The sequence below is a fragment of the Gobio gobio genome (genome assembly GCF_949357685.1).
Source record: "Gobio gobio genome assembly, chromosome: 10".
NCBI classification, from domain to species: Eukaryota; Metazoa; Chordata; class Actinopteri; order Cypriniformes; family Gobionidae; genus Gobio; species Gobio gobio.
The window spans coordinates 46,021,521-46,041,471 of NC_137116.1; the positions used below are offsets into that span (position 1 = coordinate 46,021,521).

Sequence of the window (19,951 nt, forward strand, 5' to 3'; positions counted from 1 at the left end):
TTTGTGCATTTTCCAAATGAGTCTTTTGTTTTCATAGGGCCTTGTTAGATTTGTCTGATTTAATTGTTGTACATAGAAAAAATATGTTTATCTCTTAAATTAAGCTGTAAATATAGATTTATGCAGACACTGTAATGTTCTCAGTAGTTCTAGTCTTTCCTCTAGGACTGTACGTAAGTAATCAATTTCGAGACCTTTTCCTTTTTTCCTTCCCTTGTCATATAGTTACATATATTTCATGTTTTATGCTGTCTTGACGCATTGGCATGGAACTAGCTTAAAGGGTTACTTCAACGATTTAGCATTAAGCTTTGTATCAGTAGAAACCCGGTAGTATATTCGAATATTCGTGCTTCCCCCCTCATATTCCCCTGAGACGAGAGATTTATGTATTTTATGTCTGGAAAAAAGTGGTTAGGTTTAGGGGCAGGGTTCGTGTAGGACCTTCATGCTTGCTTTTTTCTTTTGTACAGATTGTACATTTTCGAACAATTCACATAGTACAAATTTATATGAAATCGCCCTCACATAGTTATTTTTTCCTGGGAGATTGGGTTGGTCATATAGTATGATGTTGTTTCAGTAGAAGCTCTGATGGATTCTGTGAAGGGTTTTTCAAAAGATTTGTCATTCTTATTCAAACCGATAACTCCTGAGTTTGCTAGTCTTTTGAACTATGAACCGGATACAAGTTATGGCTACTAACGGACTTGTTAATTAAAGCTGCAGTCCGTAACTTTGTCATTACGTCACGTCTGTATACATAAAGAAGGAGTCCGGCTAGTAAGCTATAGCGCATGTGAGGATGCTGCAGGTGGCGGATCATTTACAGCCTTTTCTCACAGCAGTTTATTATTTTGATGGCAGATTGTAATCCAGAAAGGTCCAAGCGACGATCATCAGGCATCAATTGGCAGACATGTTACTTACTTGTTCAGATGACATTTTTGGGAGAAAATTCTTATTTTGGTCATACTTTCAAGACGTAGAATCTGTGATTCCGAAGTACAGTACCCACACCGGTGCGGTGAATGAATGACAGCTACACATACTCCTCAAAACATTTGATTCATTCGATACACAACCCGCGTAAAGATGATAATTCCGCAAATAACTGCAAATGCTGGTTTCAAACAGAGGTGGCAAAAAGAGGCAACACTTATGCACTGAAGCTTTAAATTATAGAACTTGCATTTATTTTAATATTTATGACCTTGCATGAATGCACCACCATTCTTAGACTATGTGCGACCCCGTTATTTCTTCAGTTTGAAAACTTTTGCAAAGATTTTAAAGGTGGTTGTGAATTGCAACCGTCCAACGCTCACCCCCCCTCCCCTTTCGGAGCACATAGAGAAGCTACAGTGGCCGACACACTCGTCCGAGAGAGCAGAGAGTAGCTAGCGCTCTGCAGAGAAGTTTGTCCGTTTAGGGCTACTGTAGAAACATGACGGCTCAAAATGGCGATTTCACTGTAAGGGGACCCGCGGTGTATGGAGATGGCTCAACCTAAGGTAATAAAAGCTTAACGGTTCATTATGTAAGGTCTTTATACACCACTGAAAACATAGTTATGTATATTTTATTGCATTTTTGTCAATAGAGCCTCATAAATACTACACACTGAACCTTTAAATTTCAGTGATGTCATAGATGTATGGAGCCCCTAAAAGCACAACGGAAAAAAATGTGTGAGCAAATGCAAAGTTTCTCGGGGGAACGCTAACACGATGAAATATAATATTTCCTCCAATTACATATTTTGAATTTAGCTCAAACCCCAATCAAACTGACTTTACTGCCTGTAGCTTTCTAGTGATCCTGAAGATCTTTAGCTTGTTTGATTAGGGTTGGAGGGATCTCGGGGGGCAGAGTTTAGGGGCTTTGTATTTAAAACATTTTGAGTCTGTGCTTCTTTAGAAAACCATCTATGTACTGCTGCTTCAAAGAACCAAGGAGGCCTTCACTTCTCTGTTAAAGGAACACTCCACTTTTTTTTTTAAAATAGGCTCATTTTCCAACTCCTGTTGAGTTAAACAGTTGAGGTGCTGCGTAATGTCATTGCGCCGCTGCACCCACTGTACGGCAGCAAAGTTCCTTGATTATTACGCAGGAATGAGAGTATAGTTCCTAGCCATATCGGTCAGTCTTAGTACACAATGTAATTATAGAAAATTCAAGTTTTAAATAGCAAAAATAATGAAAGTCTTTGGTAATTTTTGAGTGAGATGCTAACGGTCTAATCAGATTCAATGATCTATGCTAAGCTCTGCAAAAAGTGCTACCGCCAGACCCAGAGATCGGCTGAATATATTCGAAAACGGTAAAACTCAACTATTTAACTTTAGGGGAGATGGAAAATGAGCCTATTTTCAAAAAAAGTGGAGTGTTCCTTTAACAAATGTTACCTATAACCAGTGCTATAATGTATCCTTGCAGAGCTTAAATGTAACATCAAGAACTTTCAAATTGTCATAAAATCTCAAGAACCAAGTATGTCAAAATCAGGTTCTTGATAAGGACAGTTCTTTGTTGAATTTTGTCACATTAAACATTAGGGGTGTAAGGGTACACGTATTCGTACCGAACCGTTTCGGTACAGGGCTTTCGGTTCGGTGCGTGTGTGTACCGAACGGTTACGAATGCATAACAGTTAACGGTAGGCTTGTTTTAAGCGCGGAACACACTTCAATCCTAGTTCCCACTCGAACATATTTAGTATTCTGTCCATTTTATCACGAAATTCAAACGATAAATGCCGTTTTGACGCTCGTTAATGTGACGAAATTCAAGCGGCCGCGGCACGCGCGAGTGAAAGCGATAATCTCTTCCAGAAGAATAAACATGAATTAATATCTTAAGGTAGGCCTATGTTGAGGCTAACACTTACTGAAACGTATCATATGTTGTGTAATCGCTTAATCAGTGTTTCAATCGCGGAAAGACGTCAAACAGCTTGTAAACAATGTCACGCAGCATCATTTACCTCAGAGTCAGAAGTCATTCAGTGTCCACAGCTGTTAATTCACAAGAGAATTCAACTCTTTCACTAAATATATGCTATATATATATATATATATATATATATATATATATATATATATATATATATATATATATATATATATATATATATATATATATATATATATATATATATATATATTAATTCTACTTAACCTGTTAGTGATGTCTTGATTATTTAATGCTATGTTTAGATAAATCTGTGATGAAAATGACAGTCACTATGATTATATTTCAACAACGAATTGGAGAAAAAACATAATTTTATAATTAGATTTAGGAGTTAATGCAAAAACTGCCTTATGTGAAATTTACATGTTTGCACACAACGTGTTATTTGAGTGTTGATTCTATAACTAAACATGAATATCAGCTGTATCTAGGCTCATAGTTTGGGCTCTGTTGTTAACCTTTAATCTTATAGTAATAATGTGCAAGTAAGGGCTTCCTATATAGTTTACAGCATTATCTTTAAGAAACTTTTAGTTATAATGTAATTCACTTAAGGACAGACACATTTTTTTCAGTAAACCACTGTTTAAAAAAGAAAAAAAACTGCTGTACCGAACCCGTACCGAACCGTGACTTCAAAACCGAGGTATGTACCGAACCGTCAGTTTTGTGTACCGTTACACCCCTATTAAACATTCATGTTGGAATTTCCCACAAACATATTTTACATCTTTGCACTCTGGCACAAATGCTAAAATATTCCTCATATTAACCCATGTGGTCTTTTCTCTTTACAAGACTGAACCAAACCCGCCAACTCTGACCATGACAGCATGACCTTTAGAGTGAGAGAGAGCTGTCTTTGTTTTTTTGCAATTCCGCACTGCTCTTCCCTCAGTTTCCATTATAAAGGTTTTGTGAGAGCGTATTGACTTGCTGCCTGCAACATTGTTCATTTTACCTCCTACAGCTGGAGGTTGGGGCCCAATGTGGAATGCTAATAGTGTGACATTCTGTGTTCTTGCTCAGGCTTATGGGAACTGCTCTGGTCTAATAGGATATCATGCTATGAGTTCTGCTTATTCACAGTGGCCGGTGAATGTGCCTAGCACAACAACGACTGTCCCTCAGGAAGTCTAGGGAAATTGAAGGGCTTTAAAGGACGCAGGAGTCTGTAAATGAGGCTGGCCTTTGATTCAGCTCTGCTGGCTGCTCCTGTAATCAGTCACCCGAGGCATCAGCGTGATTACGGATGACCTTGGATCAGTCAGGAGGAATAAGCGTATGGTGTGAGTGACGGTTCAACTTGGTTTGGACCCTCGTGTCTTACATTCTCCGTCTTTTTTTTTTTTTAAACCTGCTGAGTTTGCAAATGTCTCTGATTGGTTTGAGTTGTGTTGAAGGTGGGTGAGTTTTCTAAGTTGTTACTTAGAAAAATGTTCCGTTCCACACAATATCTCTATCTAAAGTATGTCATAGAATGCTTTAACAAAACATTGCCATTAATAATTAAACCAGTTTGTCATTTAACCTCATTCCTTAAACATAGTTTGTGTCCCAAATCACATACTCTCTTGAGTAGCCTAGGTCATTGGCGTAGGCAGAATTTTATTTTTGGGCGGGCCTGGTCAAAAGTGAGCGGGCACTTTCACGCGCACGGGTGTCACTGTCACTGTAAACCAAAACTGCAGCTACAACCTGTCCACATACAAAACATGAGCAGAGGTTACAACAAACGTTAGACACTTTCTTTCCACTTTTCGAATATTTTCTTCATTTTTAATTGAAAATAAACGCCTTTCAGATCTGATATGTGATGGGAAAAGGAAGTACAGCGAGTTTGGCAAAAGCCAGATTCGAACTTTAGGTCGAATTGGGTAAAAAGTTAGTACCACGCACCTTACCCCTACACTATCACGACTGACAGGTGTGATCCCGGCTTTACAGAATTAACCTGCGCTTGGAATTGAAAAGTCTTACCATTACCTGTGATGTATGGGTTCTCTCCCACGTCAATGCAAGTTTTTAAAAGTCCTTTTTATAGAATTTTGCATCTCTCTCTATGGCTCTGCACGCACCTTACCCCTACACTATCACGACTGACAGGTGTGATCCCGGCTTTACAGAATTAACCTGCGCTTGGAATTGAAAAGTCTTTAAATTATTTAAACAACTGTTATTTAACAAATATTATTATTTGTATAATAAACTGGGGGGGCCTAGTCATCATAGTGGGCGTCAGGCCCGCCGCTGGCTACGCCCCTGGCCTAGGTACTCATTTTGATTAAAATGTATGCTAAAAAGTATGTTCTATATAGTATAAATGTAATCTGGACGTTCTTCATTTGCGATGTTGTCATTATCATGTGACCTACCAGCATCAGTTACATCGGCTGCTTCCAAAACCTGGAAAATGCTGCCTTCGGAGGACACATTTCAAGGCACGTCCGAATCTAGCTTCACTTCCTGTCTCCTGATTTTTGAAGGCAGCATATTTGTATCCTTCGCTGCCTTTGATATCCCACAATCCTGTGCTTTCCATTCTGTGACAGTTGAGCTGGGAAAAAAGATGGCGTCCGAAAGTTACTCAGTTTGGGTGTAAATGTAAGTTTTTGACCAACATTTTCAACTTCTTATTTCATTTATAGCCTGAAATTACTAATGTAGTAATTAAATATTTGTTTAGATCTCACCAAAGCTCTCTCTATTTTGCTGTAGATCATTAAACGGTTACACTGCCTAAGAAGTCTGTCTGAAATTAGTTTTGTGAGGTGCCTTCATGCACAAACGCTGTCTTACAAGCCATCGTCTGATAAGGCAGTGAGGCAACGAGTCAGCTGCCTAGATTTTCGGACGCAGCTGCCCATAATTCCACTCCCATGGCCTTCACTTCAGAAAGTAGTAGGTCATCCGGGTACTTTTTGGCTAATCTTTTATGAGTACTGTTAATTCAAACATACTGCTTTTGTCACTGTTTTTGGCCTACTATATAGTAAGGTAGTATGAGATTTTGGATATAGTCAAAGGAAGTACATTGATAAATTGACTCATGGTCAGTAGGCTACTGCCATCTAGTGGTAGTGTTAGTACATATTCATTTATGCATTTGGCAGACGCTTTTATCCAAAGCCACTATATTAATTATCACTTTCCTCAATTAAATTCTTGTAACCTTGTGCTTGTCTGTTCAGGGTTGCAGTGTAACTTACAGTAGCTAGCGCCATTACTGCTATAATATTATTGACTGTAATCATTTTACATGTACCCATCACTGATTTATTTAAATATCACATATTTTGCTGCTCCATCAGTAACTTTTTTTTAATTTGTGGTTCAGTCTCTCTTCATTAAAAAAAAAACAAAAAAAACGTATTATTTATTTAAATCATCTTTATAAGAAAAAAAAAATCTATTAAATAATGTATTTAATTTTTTATTTGTTTTTAACAAATATATTAAATATTACAGAGGGGCGGTTCATGTTCATGAGAAACTGATTACCTATGAGGTTAATTATTAACTATTTTTATTATATGCGTACTAACATACACGACAGCAATGTTTATAAATGTTTATTCGCAGTATACAACATTTTAGAAAGTTTAACTAGTTGAATTATGCTTAAATAATGTGCATATCATAAATAAATCCATCCATCAATCCTTGTCATCCAATGAGATTAATCACAAATATATTGCTGCCTTCAGGTGTGTGAATGCAGCAATATATTTGTGATTAATCTCATTGGATGACAAGGATTGATGGATGGATGGATTTATTTATGATATGCATATTATTTATCGAATTATCTTAAATACTAGATTCCTAGTAAAAAAAAATGGACACTAACTTTTTAGAAAATTAGACACGAACCAGTTCGAAATATGAATGCGACGAGCTCGTAATCACGACTTTAGAAGTGGGAAGTAGGAATGTTTCCGATAGCACGTGAAGCCAGCGTAAATTACGTTGCGGAAGTGCGTCACATTGTTTACAACTCTAACGGATCTGGTTTATATGTAGTAGTAGGCAAACGCGACAGCATAACCATAGATTCTTCAGCTTGACGGTGACCACAATGTTTATTTCATCTGCTCAAGTATTATATTAGTGTGTCACATATTCAAAGCGAGTCTGACCATTTCGAACAAGGTTAGTGTGCTATTCATAACTTTAGATTTCGCGTCACTGCACAGAAATAGTCACGAGTCAAGCCACTGCATCTACCATCTCTAGGAGATGCTATATATGGAATAAGACATTCATTACAAAATTAATTCCTTTTTTTTAAATATTTGATTTGAAAATAACATTGTGTTGGTTCATTTTTAACAGTTAAGGTCTTTAGTTCCCACTGAATTTCTAAACAAATGTAAAATACCACAGACTTGAGGTATTTACAGTACAATACTAATATATACAACACCTAACACTTTATAGGCATTAAATACATAATGCAAATATAGAATCAAAATTGCGATACAAACATCACAAATCCCCTAGTCAGTCGAGATAAACAATTAACATCTCAAGGTTTTGTTAGTAACATGAAATAACGAATATTTCATTTTCGGTTTCACAGGGGGAAAAAATAAGTATTTTATATCGAAACCTAGTTTCTGTAATTCAGTGTAAGTTATGACAATGTTGAGCAGCAAATCTAACGAGGAGATCAGATGGATGCTGGATGATTATGGAATAAAACATGGTCCTGTGGTCGGTAAGATTAATTTTAAATTTTTTTTTTAAATAGTCACTGTTTTGAGATGCTATTATAGTGTTTTTTTAATATATATATATTGAAAAGTTTTTATATTTTTCATTTTAATGTGAGTTATTTTGTGTTATTTTTGCTTTAAAATTTTTTTATAAATTCAGTTTTAGTTATTTTAGTAGCCTACATCAAAATTATTATACTAAATGAAAATGAGAAATTTTGATTTGGCAACTAGCTGACATGTAAATTTTTCTGTCAACGTTTATTTTATTTCTAAAATGCCTTTTTATTGTGTTCAACAGATTCAACCAGAGCTCTTTATGAGAAGAAGCTGAGAGAAGCCATGGTTAAACACCGAAAACCCCGACCTCAATCCGATAGGACATATTACAGGGAGGAGGAGGGTAATCCTTTCATGACAATCAGTATCTGTAATTGTAATGTCACATCGCACCACTGATTTGAACTGATTACACCTTTTCTTTTTTAGAGGAAGTCACCTACGTACATCGCCGGCCTGTGAGTACCAGCAACACTTATTAAAACTAGTTTCAACTTGTGTTGACACACTGACTTATGTTGCATTCTTATTCATTTAGCAACAATATGGTGATGTGAGCGACAGGTAAGGCATTCTGAAATATACAACAGATTAAGTCATGTTATGGTAAAATTGTGAAACTAACAAAAAACCTTTTGTTTATTAGAACATGGTCCGATTATCGAGGGATGGACTACATAGATGAGTAAGATGGCTTTTTTATTGTACAGAAATATACTGAAAGTGTGTCACTGTCAGGGGAAACATCATTTTTATGCATTCATTCTTCCTTTTGAAGGCCTGCTGTGTATAGGACTCAAGCTTCTTACCGCAATACGTCACAAACAAGAAACCTTTCACCGGAGCCCGAAATCCAGAAAACACCAGAGAAGAGCTCAACGCGCTTGGTCCCAGTTTGGCTACAGATATTAGTGTTTCTGATCGTTTCTGGTCTTTTGTACATTGTTTTTATTAATATGGAACCAGCAGAGCCTGTCAAAAGACTGACGTAGCCTTTCCTTCAGCGATCTTATCAAACTGGTAGGTGTGATTTTAACTTCATAAATGTTGGTTGTTTTGTGTGATGTTTTATAAAAGTAATAGCCCAATACTATTACTCCTGTGAGAATATGAAGGAAGTGGGTGTTACAGGATGCACCTGTTGACGAATTATTTTTCAAATGTTTTTTTTGTTACTCTGTCAAGATGCAATAATTGTCCATGGTAGGAATGCATTTTACAGTACTGTATTTTTAGTCATTTCTTGGGGCTTTTAACATTTTGGTATATTACTACTTGGGTGTTACTAGAAACTTTTAAAGCCTTTTTGTATGGATTACAAATTTTACTGTTTACACTTATTGGATTTGGTGTTCATTGTTTTACAAAAGCAACACGCGCTTTTTCCATTGCAATGTTTGTCTGGAAGTATCACACTTGCATTTGAATACCCTGGAGCCACATTATATGAACGTCAGAATCAATGGTTTCTGATGTTCTGGTATTTAAAAACAGGTTTTATTCATGAACAGTTTTGATGCATATGAAAATGTTATTATTTAACCGTTTTTTTTTTACAGTCAAAAATACATGCATGTCAAAATTGTGATTTTTGTTTTTAATGGCAAAATAAAAGTACAAATTTTATGACATGTACCAAAAACTACAACAAAAGAACAATTAGTTCTCCAAACTGCAAGACATGAATGTAACAGGACGTGACCGTAGTGTTTTGTCACACACCTTTTTTATTATTATTTTGCTATACTATTGTTTTAAAGGGTATAAAACGTATAAATGTTTTAAACTAAAGTTGTTCATTTCAAATCTGTCAGTCTCTACCAGTGACATTTCGTTTTTCCTGGTTACAAATGGAGTGTCTATACTACTGTAGTGTTTTTTTGGGATTTACTAGACATAAGTAGTGCTGATTAATGTTAACTGTATGCCTATAATCCACGCTAAAACATTTATTACCATTAATAATTATTGTTCCATAATATTTGTAAATACAGACATTATATCGTGCTGTAATGACAGAAGTTTGTCTGAGGATTTGTTCTTTTGCCTGCTCAAACATTACATCAGAGCTAGAGAATAATGAGCACAGAAAGCTCACTTTCATTTCAAAGAGAATATGAGCAAACCAGGCAAAATACAGTGAAATAATACTTTCACATTCATGTAGTGACCTAATGCGATAGAGGTTAGTCTTAGGGCTGTCTGTCCCTGTTCCCACCTGTGATTCACCAAACATTAAACATAAGATCTTTAAAAACAACCATAGTAGAAAAAAAAAACAATAAATACATTATTTTAAATTATAAAGCCCCTCAGAGAATACAAAGAAACGAAAGAAAAAAAAATCCCCAAAACATTTCACAGTTTTACAGTCTTTACCTGCAATATGGGAAGACGTCAGGACGAGTCAGACATAGTACCTCTAAAAACTAAAAAGCCCTTTTTAACCTTGTTAGTGCAACAGCTTGTGTTGTAATTTCACCTCTTCAAGTCTAGTGATCTCAGCATTTACTCGTTTACTCCAGTAACACCGAAAGAAAAAACCTCCAACCAATGACAACTGAAATGTGTTTCTCTGTAACTGACAGAATGGCAGATAGTAAGAAATGGTGGTTCTTGAAACTTGGATCCTCCCTTCGGTTTGGACATGCCACTGAAACACCAACCTCAGATGGACCATGTGACCAGTTTCGAGAAGCCTCTTGTTGCTGAAACAATAAAAAGACAGAAAAATCAGAATTGGGCAAATAAAAATGAGATCTGTTCATAAAACTAGGGCGTTTTCACACTTGGTTCGATTGCCTGGTCTGAACCTGGGTTTTATTGTTCCCCGCTGGATTATTATATGGTTCCGAACCACAGAGCGTTTTCATCGGCATTCAACAACATCAACAAATGGAGAGTGGTGGACGCAGTGATCGGAGCTGTGTATTTGTTGTGTGTCGTGGGATCCGTAATAACGGAGATGGAATGTAGACGTATAAGTTATGCGATGGAAAGAGCAAAAAGGATGGTTAAGAGACTAAGGACCAAATTTACTAGCATCTTGCGCTAGGCTAGCGCAAACCCCCTTTTGGCATTAAAAAACTACAGGCAGGATTTACTAAAGACACGTAGTGAAAAAAAGAAAGAAAAAAAAAAAGCATTGAAAAGGTGTGGACAGAGTTATTGTTCTGGCTGACCTTATTGCATATGCATTTGTAGGAGTTTCCCTTTCAGATGCAAAATGTATGGGAGGAGAGTATTTAAATTAATCATGCAAGGTGATTTACTAAGGTTTGCACTCGTCAATTTACTGGTATTCGTGCCATTATTTACTTCCCCAAAAAAAGCACATCTCAAAGGGCATATTGCAGGTTACATTTTTTTCTAAATGAATATATAAACTTGTATGAAAATACCATATGAAAAGGTAATGCAGGATGCCAGGATTTAAAATGTTTTAAAAAGACATAAGAACACAAATTTAGTAGATAAAGTGGCCGTTTGTAAAAAACGGGCTCTGTGTTGGCTCAGTGCAGAATCGGTTGGTATTCAGTACGAGTCTGTGTATTTTCAGTTTTTCTATTTCAATATATCATTGTCATAGTAAATTATTGTGTCCAGCCTGTCAGGACATCGAGTCCACAGGTTTCCTACAAAAAAAAAGTTAGAAAAACCTGCATGGTGGCGTTTTGTGCAGGTGATGAGACGGGACTTCACTTCTGCATCTGCTTCGAAACGCGGTGGTGCGTAGTGTTCACTTCAGACCGGAGGATTATCATCCCGGCGATGTGATGTGTTCAACATTATAATACTCGTGTAAAGGATGATATTAAATTAATAAACATCCACACGCGATGCTTCTTTGCCGTTGTTTTTACGTGACTCAATTTCAACATTGATGAATACAAATTATATACATAACACAAATGCATAGTCTCACACTTTCCAAAAAAGTTTAGAATTATGTGCTGGTAATGTAAATATTTTATTCATGCCATGTATGTACATTCAAGTTCACTCATATACATCCTCACTATCGGCGAATCGGCACGAAATAAACCCATAACACAGAATTAATCAATAAAAGGATAACATGAAACACATACAATAACACTATAGTGTGTGTGGTTCGGCTGCCGGTGGGAGATGTGACGGTCACGGATCCGTCAGAGATGCAGCTCGGAGAAAAGAGTGCGCCGCAAGTCTTGTCTTTTAAACATTTGCTAACTACCAAATCAGTCGTGATGAGAAACCGCGAACGTTTAGTGTGGACGGATATTAACGCGTGTGACTTATGCCTGATGGTCAAAGCTTATTAGTTTCTGTTGGTAAGTATCAATACTCCTAGATGACCGATACCAGCTTTGCTATTTCCAGATACATGATAATAATCTGTACAGTACTGTGATCTGAGCACAGTGTTCATATCGTTAGCTAGTGTGTGTGTATATCATTAGCAAACACTGGTCTCTCACCGAGACATCTGCCCTTTTCTCCGCTGTTTCTCCTCACACAACAGCTCAATTTTTCTCCTCTAATCGTTGTTCTGTCTAATCCTGGCCTCTCCTTAATTGTGTGTCATAATTGTATGGCTGTGGTCTGCCATATGAGTATTAATACACATGTATAATTTTCTCAGCATCCGAACTGTCATTGCGATCCATTGTTTTCCTTTCGTTGAAATTCAACACACTCCCTCCCGTTACGTCACTTCCGGTTTTGGCATTTATAGATGCTTAAGTAAAATTCCCACAAAAACGACTCAAAGCCTTAGTAGTGTATTTATAAGTATATTTGAAAGAAAATCTAGTTCCTACATTATTTTTCTATACAGTGACTCACTGGGGTCTCTAACCTGCAATATGCCCTTTAAACCAGACGCCAATATGCACTGCTCTTGGTAGTTGCGTTAGTCATTATGCAAATGATACGTCTGTGTCTGTTTTTTAATTTGTGTCGTCAGTAGGAATTGTGTTCTCATGCTCATTTGCCCTGTTTAGTAAATCTGGCCCGTAATCTCCTACAACTTGCGCTGCTACATTTCTGAGAAAAGAACACAAACACCGCAGACAAAGGCGACAGGTGAATGACATTAACATTAGCTTTTTGTATGTTTCTGTGTGGTCATGGAGAAAACTTGTTGTGACTTATTTTGACGGCGCTGAGATCGGCAGAGCCTGAGCGCACAGCTCTCACATTCTCCGTCTTCATTAGGGCTGGGCGATATGGCCAAAAAAATCATATCTCTGTATTTTTTTGTTAAATGGCGATACGGTATATATATATATATATATCTGTATTTTCTACGTTTTTCTATTTGGAAAAAAAAAAAAAAAGTATTTCTTTTTAAAAGTTATTTCACATCCACATTCTATGTCCAATGTTGTCCTACAAACAATGTTGATATTGAAGGCTATGAAAACAAAGTGAATGTAATAAATGTAGGCTATGCAATATATATTATGTGAAAAAAGGGGGTTTAAATCACATTACATTCTATTCTATCAATCTAAAAACAAAAATTATTTCTATTTTTTAAATTTACTAAACTAAAAACAAAAAAAACAAAAAAACAAAAGCACAGACTAATTATAGTAGCCTACATTTTATTACCCCATTATAATGATCACTTTCATAAAATTACACTTGTAGGTCCAACAACAAATATTTGAGCAATATGTATATTTTAGTCAGAATTATAGACTTCGGGCGGAGTCAGCATGGGGGAAAACAGTCCATTCCCCGCAATGTAAATGCATTGTGTTAACCCAGTTTAGCCGGTGTAGAATCACTTTTGCCGCTCGACAGGGCAAGATCTATAGAAAAACTGAGCCATATTGGGTCAGATTGTCCGTACAGTATCTGTGACTGATAAACGACCCAACGGAATCAATGGCCAGAGTTGTCGTTTTCTCATCAAAATACACCGGGCTGCTCCGCCGACTTCATAAATCACCCAGTCTTTCCATGAAGACGTTCATTCAGTGTTCTTGAATTTAATGGATTAAAAGTATATATTACATACATTTAACGTTTTAAAATGATCATAAAACGTGTCTTGTGCTATGAAATTGACATTTCAGTGTCACAATTTTATTAGAATTACGACAATAGCAAAGTTTTTTTATTTACTTTTTTATAGCAACCGTCTTCATCAAAAGACAGGGTGATTTATGAGGTAGTCTAGCTATTATGTCGTGTAATATTTGTGGAAGCAGCTGCATTTTGACGAGAAAATGTATAAGTGCCGTACAAAAAAAATCAGCTTGAAGCACAAACATGAGTCCAGCCCTTCCCATCATGAAATAAGACTTTTGAATGGTTTGTACATTAATAACCTCACGCATTATGTGGGTATGTGATCGCTCATCGTGACAAACTGCTATAAATAAATAACATTGAGTCCCGTGACAAGTATGACTTTATTGCCGTTTTGTTCAACAAAGTTTTGCCATTGCAATTAATGAAATCTCTTTTTTTGATCTTTACAATAATACCGGCATCATGTAGTGCAAATGTTTCATTGTAATGGACGTATTGCACAGGCTTTCGGAATTGACGAACGGCTCCGTCTGTTTATTTAGCAGTATAAAACTTCAGATCAGGGTTTTTTAACTTACTAGAGGTGCAGAACGCCACATGGCAACTTTTCGGGACTGCATCAACCAAAAATAAATCATAATCATTACAAAGAGTAAAGATAAAGCGTCTAACAAGGTCTATGTGCATTCCTTCTAATGGATTGTTTTCCCCCACGGCATATGGCGGATATGACGTTTTGTGGGCATTCCCAGTAATGCCGACCAAGTCTATTGCGCTCTTATTCTACTGCACTCCGTCTGTTTAGCGCGAATGCGCTTGTTCACGGAAGGCTGAATTTTAGCAGAGATTTACTTGCAGAAGGCCCGTCCTCTCCTGACAGCAAAATGGACATATTTGCATGACTTTCTAACATTTACAGATGGAGAATATACCTGTGAAATGTAAGTTATGCACTGAGGAAACCAACACATCTCAAACGCATTAAACAGCGCGAGTCTGTCAGAGCGTCTGCTAATTTAAACTATACGCATTAACTATATCTTACCTATTATTTTAAAGCCCTTAATATAAAGTATGCCTCATGTTTAGGACAAATTGTATTATGCACTCTACGTCCTCCGCTATTTTTCAAATGCGCTCGTATCAAACTACTGTATATCGATAAACGGTATTGCCTCATTCCATATCGTTTCTAAAAAATATATTGTTATATCGTACAAACTCGATATACCGCCCAGCCCTAGTCTTCATTACTTTATGATATGTTTAACAGTCCTGTCTAACATTATTAGATAGAACTGTTACACAAAGTAAGTAGACAGTATATACTATCACGGTTTTCCCATGTTCAAAGAGTTAGTTTCTGAAATAAATATATAGACTAAAATCTGTGTGTAGATGGGGTTTTTTTATAGCGGGTGCTGGTGTTTCACATGCGTTCGGCCAATCAGCGTACACTTACGTCACTGGTAGTTCCTATTGTCCTGGGTTAGACCCAACTCTGAAGTAGGAGCTAAATTACTTCCTCCAAAAGGAGTTCTTGGATATTAAAATCGTTCCTAGTTCTTGCAGTGTGAACATGCCAAAATCCGGGTACTTCTGCCGATAGTTATATGAACTATGAAAATGTTCCTCCGGTGCAAAAGCCCCTTAATTCAAGTCCTTAGTGGTTGTTGGCTTTTTGGCACAAACTCAAGATGTATTCATCGCCTTGCTGTGTAATGCCTGATTAGGACAACTTTTTTTTTTTTTTTTCTCACAAAAAAAACAACTCACATTACCTTCATTTTAAACTCCCGTTACTTGATTGTCAAGGCAATGTATGTGTTGTCAACACCTGTAATGCAAATATAACTATTCAGTAAAAGAAACACAAATGATTGAATATTCTTTGAAATCACAGTTACTTACAGGTCCTGCTCTCTCGCTCCAGTTCAGTGGGTTTCCTCACTCTCTTGCAGTACACTTTGGCAACAATCAGAATGGCACATGTAGCCAGCACAAACGTCAGGCCGGATACCAGCAAACTGATGACCACCGGGCTCATTACCGGATCAACTTCTGAGATTTAAATAGAACAGCAAACCAAATTAAGATGAGATGCATAATGTCCTAAAAGTCACAATGAAATGGAAGTAGCGGCAGATTTTTTTCTTTAGAATTGTGATGTACATCCAAGTCCACCTGGGCTGGAACCACGCAACTCACCTCGAATAGAGATGGGTAAAGGCTGACTCTCCCTCGAGATAAAGGTGCGCTCTCTAGTCTGGACCTTGTAGAGGCAGCAGTAGTAGCCCTCATTATTGGACTGGGCATTGGAGAAGGTGAAGGTGACAGAGGGAGCGAGGGCTGGCAGAGAGTGCCGGACGGTCCCGTTGGGCCTGATGAGCCGCAGCTGAAAGGAGCCTCCTGGATACTGATGCTGAGTGGAACAGGTGACATTAAAACTGTGGCCCCGGGTGACCCAACCTGGCCGGGCCTCTGGAGATGTGTTGTACCAGATTTGGGGTGTGTGAATCTCCACTGCGAAGAAAAAATAAAAGTTAAGGCCTGTACACACCGGGACGAATATCGTGCGCGTTTCTCGCCAGCGTTTTGAGTGTTCACACCCAAGCGATTTTCACTGGCGATTTGCCGAGTGAACGTGCAAATTCAGTAGATGGCACTCCCGGTACACAAGGTGGTGCAGCGGCACTTTACGCTTTTGACACTCGCTTGTCACACAGAATAAGAAGAGAGACAGTATTTACGTGCTTGCAAAAACCATTCACACACTTTTTTTCTAACTGGCAAGCAGCATTAGCAGCTCATCTTCTTCTTTGTGTACGTACTTCTTCTTCGTTGAATCAATGTGTGCTCGACAAGACCGTTTTGTGCTTGAGCGCCACCATGTCGTGTTTTACTGTGACTTCAGCAGCTCCAGGCACGTGAACTAAAGCGCCGATCTCATTGGTCGGACAGTTTTTAACAAAACAAAAAAACGAACCCAAGGTGGTTTTTTTTGTGCACACTCACATTGGCGGTCTTTGTTTAGTCACGAGGCGATAAACGCACGCGAAAATCGTCCCGGTGCGAACAGGCCTTTAGTCTGAGACTTTTAGCTGTCAATTACAACTTTAGAAGAAGATGCGACTTACAGACTGTGATGTTGATGAAGTTGCTGTGTGGAGAATTTCCTGAGGGAGAGTTTCCCAGTTTGCTGTGTATCCTGTACAGACAGCTGTAGCTGCCCTGGTGGGAGATCTCCAGGTCTGACAGGGTCAGATCCACCGTCGTTTGTCTGGGATCAGCTCGCTGGGTCACTAGTGGCGTGTCCACACCTCTTTTGTACAGATGAAAGTCAATGACGGACTGCCAGTATGGGGCAGTGCATTTGAAGTGAACGGCCTCTCCGGTCGAATAGGCATAGAAGCGTGACTGAATTGACAAGGTGGGTGCTGGAAGTTTTCCTAGTTGGAGAAAGAAATATGAACAAATCCGAACAAACACAGGCTCAATATAATAAATCTTTCAAACTATCTTGCACCTGTGCACTCCACTCCAGCATCGTCACTGTGCATACACACATCATCATTGAGGGTACGTTCACAGAGATCCAGGGCAAACTCGTCCCCCGAGCATTTCACATTCCTCCACAGCACCTCTCCGCCGGCCCGTCCGAAACGAGATCCACTTGGGATGTCCAACACAAAGCCGCAGTTGAGCTCTCTGCAGACCACTGCAGCATCCTCCAGATCCCAATCGAGCTGGCACACGGTGCCCCACTGATGCCCATGACGCACCTCCACTCTCCCCGAACATCGTTCATTCGTTCTGTCATTCACAATTCTGGTGAATGGGGCGTCTGTGGAAATAATGAGAATGAACCAGTGTTCTTATTGTTAACTGAAACTAAAACCATTCTTAATCGTTTCTGGTAATTGAATAAAATACAAATATTAGATGAAAACTTTAACAACGTTGCTTTGGCATCTAAATTAAATTAATACATTTAAGTTACAAACACTGAAATAATAATGAAAACTAAATAGAAAAAAAGTGACAAAATTACAAAAGCACATAAAATGATTAAAACAAACCCAAATAAAAGCCAATTCAAAATATGAATAGATACGATAATATTAATTAATTGAATCCATATTTTAAAACTACTGATTAGTGGCTTTCAAACTGGCATTCACAAAAAATGTGAGAAAAATAAAATAAAAATACAACTAAATTTAAATTAAATTGAAAATGTTTTTCAAATATACTAAACTTGAATTGAAAAAAATATATTTTATTAGAATAACTATAGACGGTTAACTTAAAATAAAGTAAATATTTTAGAGATATTTTAATTAACTCTTTCGGCTTTTGTACAAAGACAAAAGAGCCAATAATGGGTTTTTTTAATTTATTTTTTAAACAGTCTAAATGAGTCTCTATACATAAAAATATAAATCTGCTTTTATATTTTATGAAGGGGATCATCACATTTGGGAGTTGATATATAATAGTTTGAGACAACATCATAAAGCCAATAACTCACCAAAGGTATGGACATCTTCAACAGCAACACTGCATCCTGTTAAATAAAACAAAAGTACGTTATAATATTGACATATTCATATTATAACTCCGTATACATGAATCAGAATGTTTGCAGCTGCTGCCAATGTTCAGGTTTCCTTTAATAATTTATTTTAAAACAAAAATATTTTATTTTACTAACCAAGCATTACTAGGCCCAGGAGAATCCTCGACATTTTAGATTTCCCATGTAACGCAACTGCCAGGGCTCATTCACAAACTAAATATCTCGGTCAATGTCAGCGACCCAAAAGCTGACGGTTCCGGTGTGAGGACCAGGAGCGAGTTGATGCATAGCACTTCAGTCTACTCAGCTAACGTTAGCTGGCTAACTAGCGCTTCTGAATGCCTAAAATGTTTCTGTTCACCACAATGCGATTGATACAGGTACATTATCCATCATAACTCAGGGTTCAAAACACAAAATACTCGATCATAGCAAATAGCACACAACAGTTCAGAGACACGGAAGCTACCTGTGGACGGCTAATATGCTAACGTTCCCTAAAGTAAAGAGTTATTCGTAGAGCGAGATGCTAAAGAAACACTGATGTATTACAAGGAACAACCGCGTAAATCTGTGTTCAGTAACGCTTCGTGAGTTGGTGTTCTTCGCGCGTACGGTATTCCCACGAACAGCGTCATAATGCAGAGTAAACTGGCGCCGTCCGATTCGTGAATTAATTGCTTTTTTTTTTGTCCGAAACGTTCCGAACAGACTGAATCAATTGAACCAAACAACTCAGAAGAGCATTTGCAGTGAAGCGAGGGTTTTGATTGGACGTTACTTTCCATCAATATACACACACGAAAGAGTTTTTTGTTGTTGTAAATAATTTAATTATTAAATTACATCCATCATTTATATATCAAAACTTTTCAGACCAGATATGTAAATGAAAGTTAATGTAAATACAAATTAGTTTCTAAATGACTCATTAAATTACATTAAACAACCGTGTTAATAAACGTAATAACAACAATTATTTGAACGTTTGATAGATTTTGATGTAACAACGCCGGGATGTCATGACGACGCGATGACGTATACGTCGGATGGACAAGAATCACTGAATCGTCTTTTAACTGATTATTTTAAATGAACAGTTCATTTGAACCGATTCGCGGAAACGATTCAGAGACGTCCCAGTAATTAAGACTCTCTCTCTCTCTCTCTCTCTCTCTCTCTCTCTCTCTCTCTCTCTCTCTCTCTCTCTCTCTCTCTCTCTCTCTCTCTCTCTCTCTCTCTCTCTCTCTCTCTCTCTCTCTCTCTCTCTCTCTCTCTCTCTCTCTCTCTCTCTCTCTCTCTCTCTCTCTCTCTCTCTCTACTGTTCTACGACGTTGCGCAAGGTCTGTGCACAAAAACGTTCGACCACGCTGATTTGACACCATATGAGACCTACAGTACTATAATTGTATATGTATCCACAACTTGTTCACAATTTAAAAAAAAAGAATCTAATTTCGGAGTGTAAAATATTATCTTTATGCAAATGTTGTTTTTCAACCATATTTAGTCATTCTCCTTTCCTGTTCATATTTAAGTGTTATAATATTTATTTTCCGTTTTTATAGTTCTGTTTACAATTAAAATATCA

General features: G+C 37.5%; 2 protein-coding genes across 3 annotated transcripts; one reads left to right on the forward strand and one right to left on the reverse strand.

Moving 5' to 3' along the window:
- Positions 1-6,947: 6,947 nt before the first annotated feature.
- Positions 6,948-9,771, forward strand: LOC307132416 (uncharacterized protein). 2 transcript variants are annotated; one of them, XM_079826711.1, is made up of 7 exons: positions 6,948-7,128; positions 7,559-7,696; positions 7,996-8,097; positions 8,184-8,212; positions 8,293-8,318; positions 8,401-8,439; positions 8,533-9,771. In XM_079826711.1, exons 2-7 carry the CDS (start codon positions 7,615-7,617, stop codon positions 8,744-8,746), a joined length of 492 nt encoding a protein of 163 aa, XP_079682837.1. In that variant the 5' UTR covers positions 6,948-7,128; positions 7,559-7,614; the 3' UTR covers positions 8,747-9,771. The 2 variants fall into 2 exon arrangements, with proteins under 2 accessions (XP_079682837.1, XP_079682836.1); XM_079826710.1 differs by lacking the exon at positions 6,948-7,128 and having other exon boundaries at positions 7,475-7,696; positions 8,533-9,769.
- LOC307132415 (uncharacterized protein) lies at positions 8,929-19,402 on the reverse strand. Its single transcript, XM_079826709.1, has 8 exons — positions 18,496-19,402; positions 18,313-18,348; positions 17,308-17,625; positions 16,919-17,230; positions 15,990-16,304; positions 15,693-15,842; positions 15,563-15,618; positions 8,929-10,462 (listed from the first exon to the last, which is right to left on the reverse strand). The coding sequence occupies exons 1-7, from the start codon at positions 18,527-18,529 to the stop codon at positions 15,581-15,583; spliced, it is 1,203 nt and encodes a 400-aa protein (XP_079682835.1). The 5' UTR covers positions 18,530-19,402; the 3' UTR covers positions 8,929-10,462; positions 15,563-15,580.
- Positions 19,403-19,951: the final 549 nt, after the last annotated feature.

Bases quoted from the DNA above. Each gene is read 5' to 3' on its own strand.
- LOC307132416 (XM_079826711.1), top strand. From the start codon at position 7,615: ATGACAATGTTGAGCAGCAAATCTAACGAGGAGATCAGATGGATGCTG. The intron at 7,697-7,995 runs GTAAGATTAATT...TGTGTTCAACAG, and splicing joins AAAACATGGTCCTGTGGTCG to ATTCAACCAGAGCTCTTTAT. The intron at 8,213-8,292 runs GTGAGTACCAGC...TTATTCATTTAG, and splicing joins CCTACGTACATCGCCGGCCT to CAACAATATGGTGATGTGAG.
- LOC307132415 (XM_079826709.1), bottom strand. From the start codon at position 18,529: ATGTCGAGGATTCTCCTGGGCCTAGTAATGCTTG. The intron at 17,626-18,312 runs GTGAGTTATTGG...TTATTTCCACAG, and splicing joins TGAAGATGTCCATACCTTTG to ACGCCCCATTCACCAGAATT. The intron at 16,305-16,918 runs GTAAGTCGCATC...TTTTCTTCGCAG, and splicing joins CTTCATCAACATCACAGTCT to TGGAGATTCACACACCCCAA.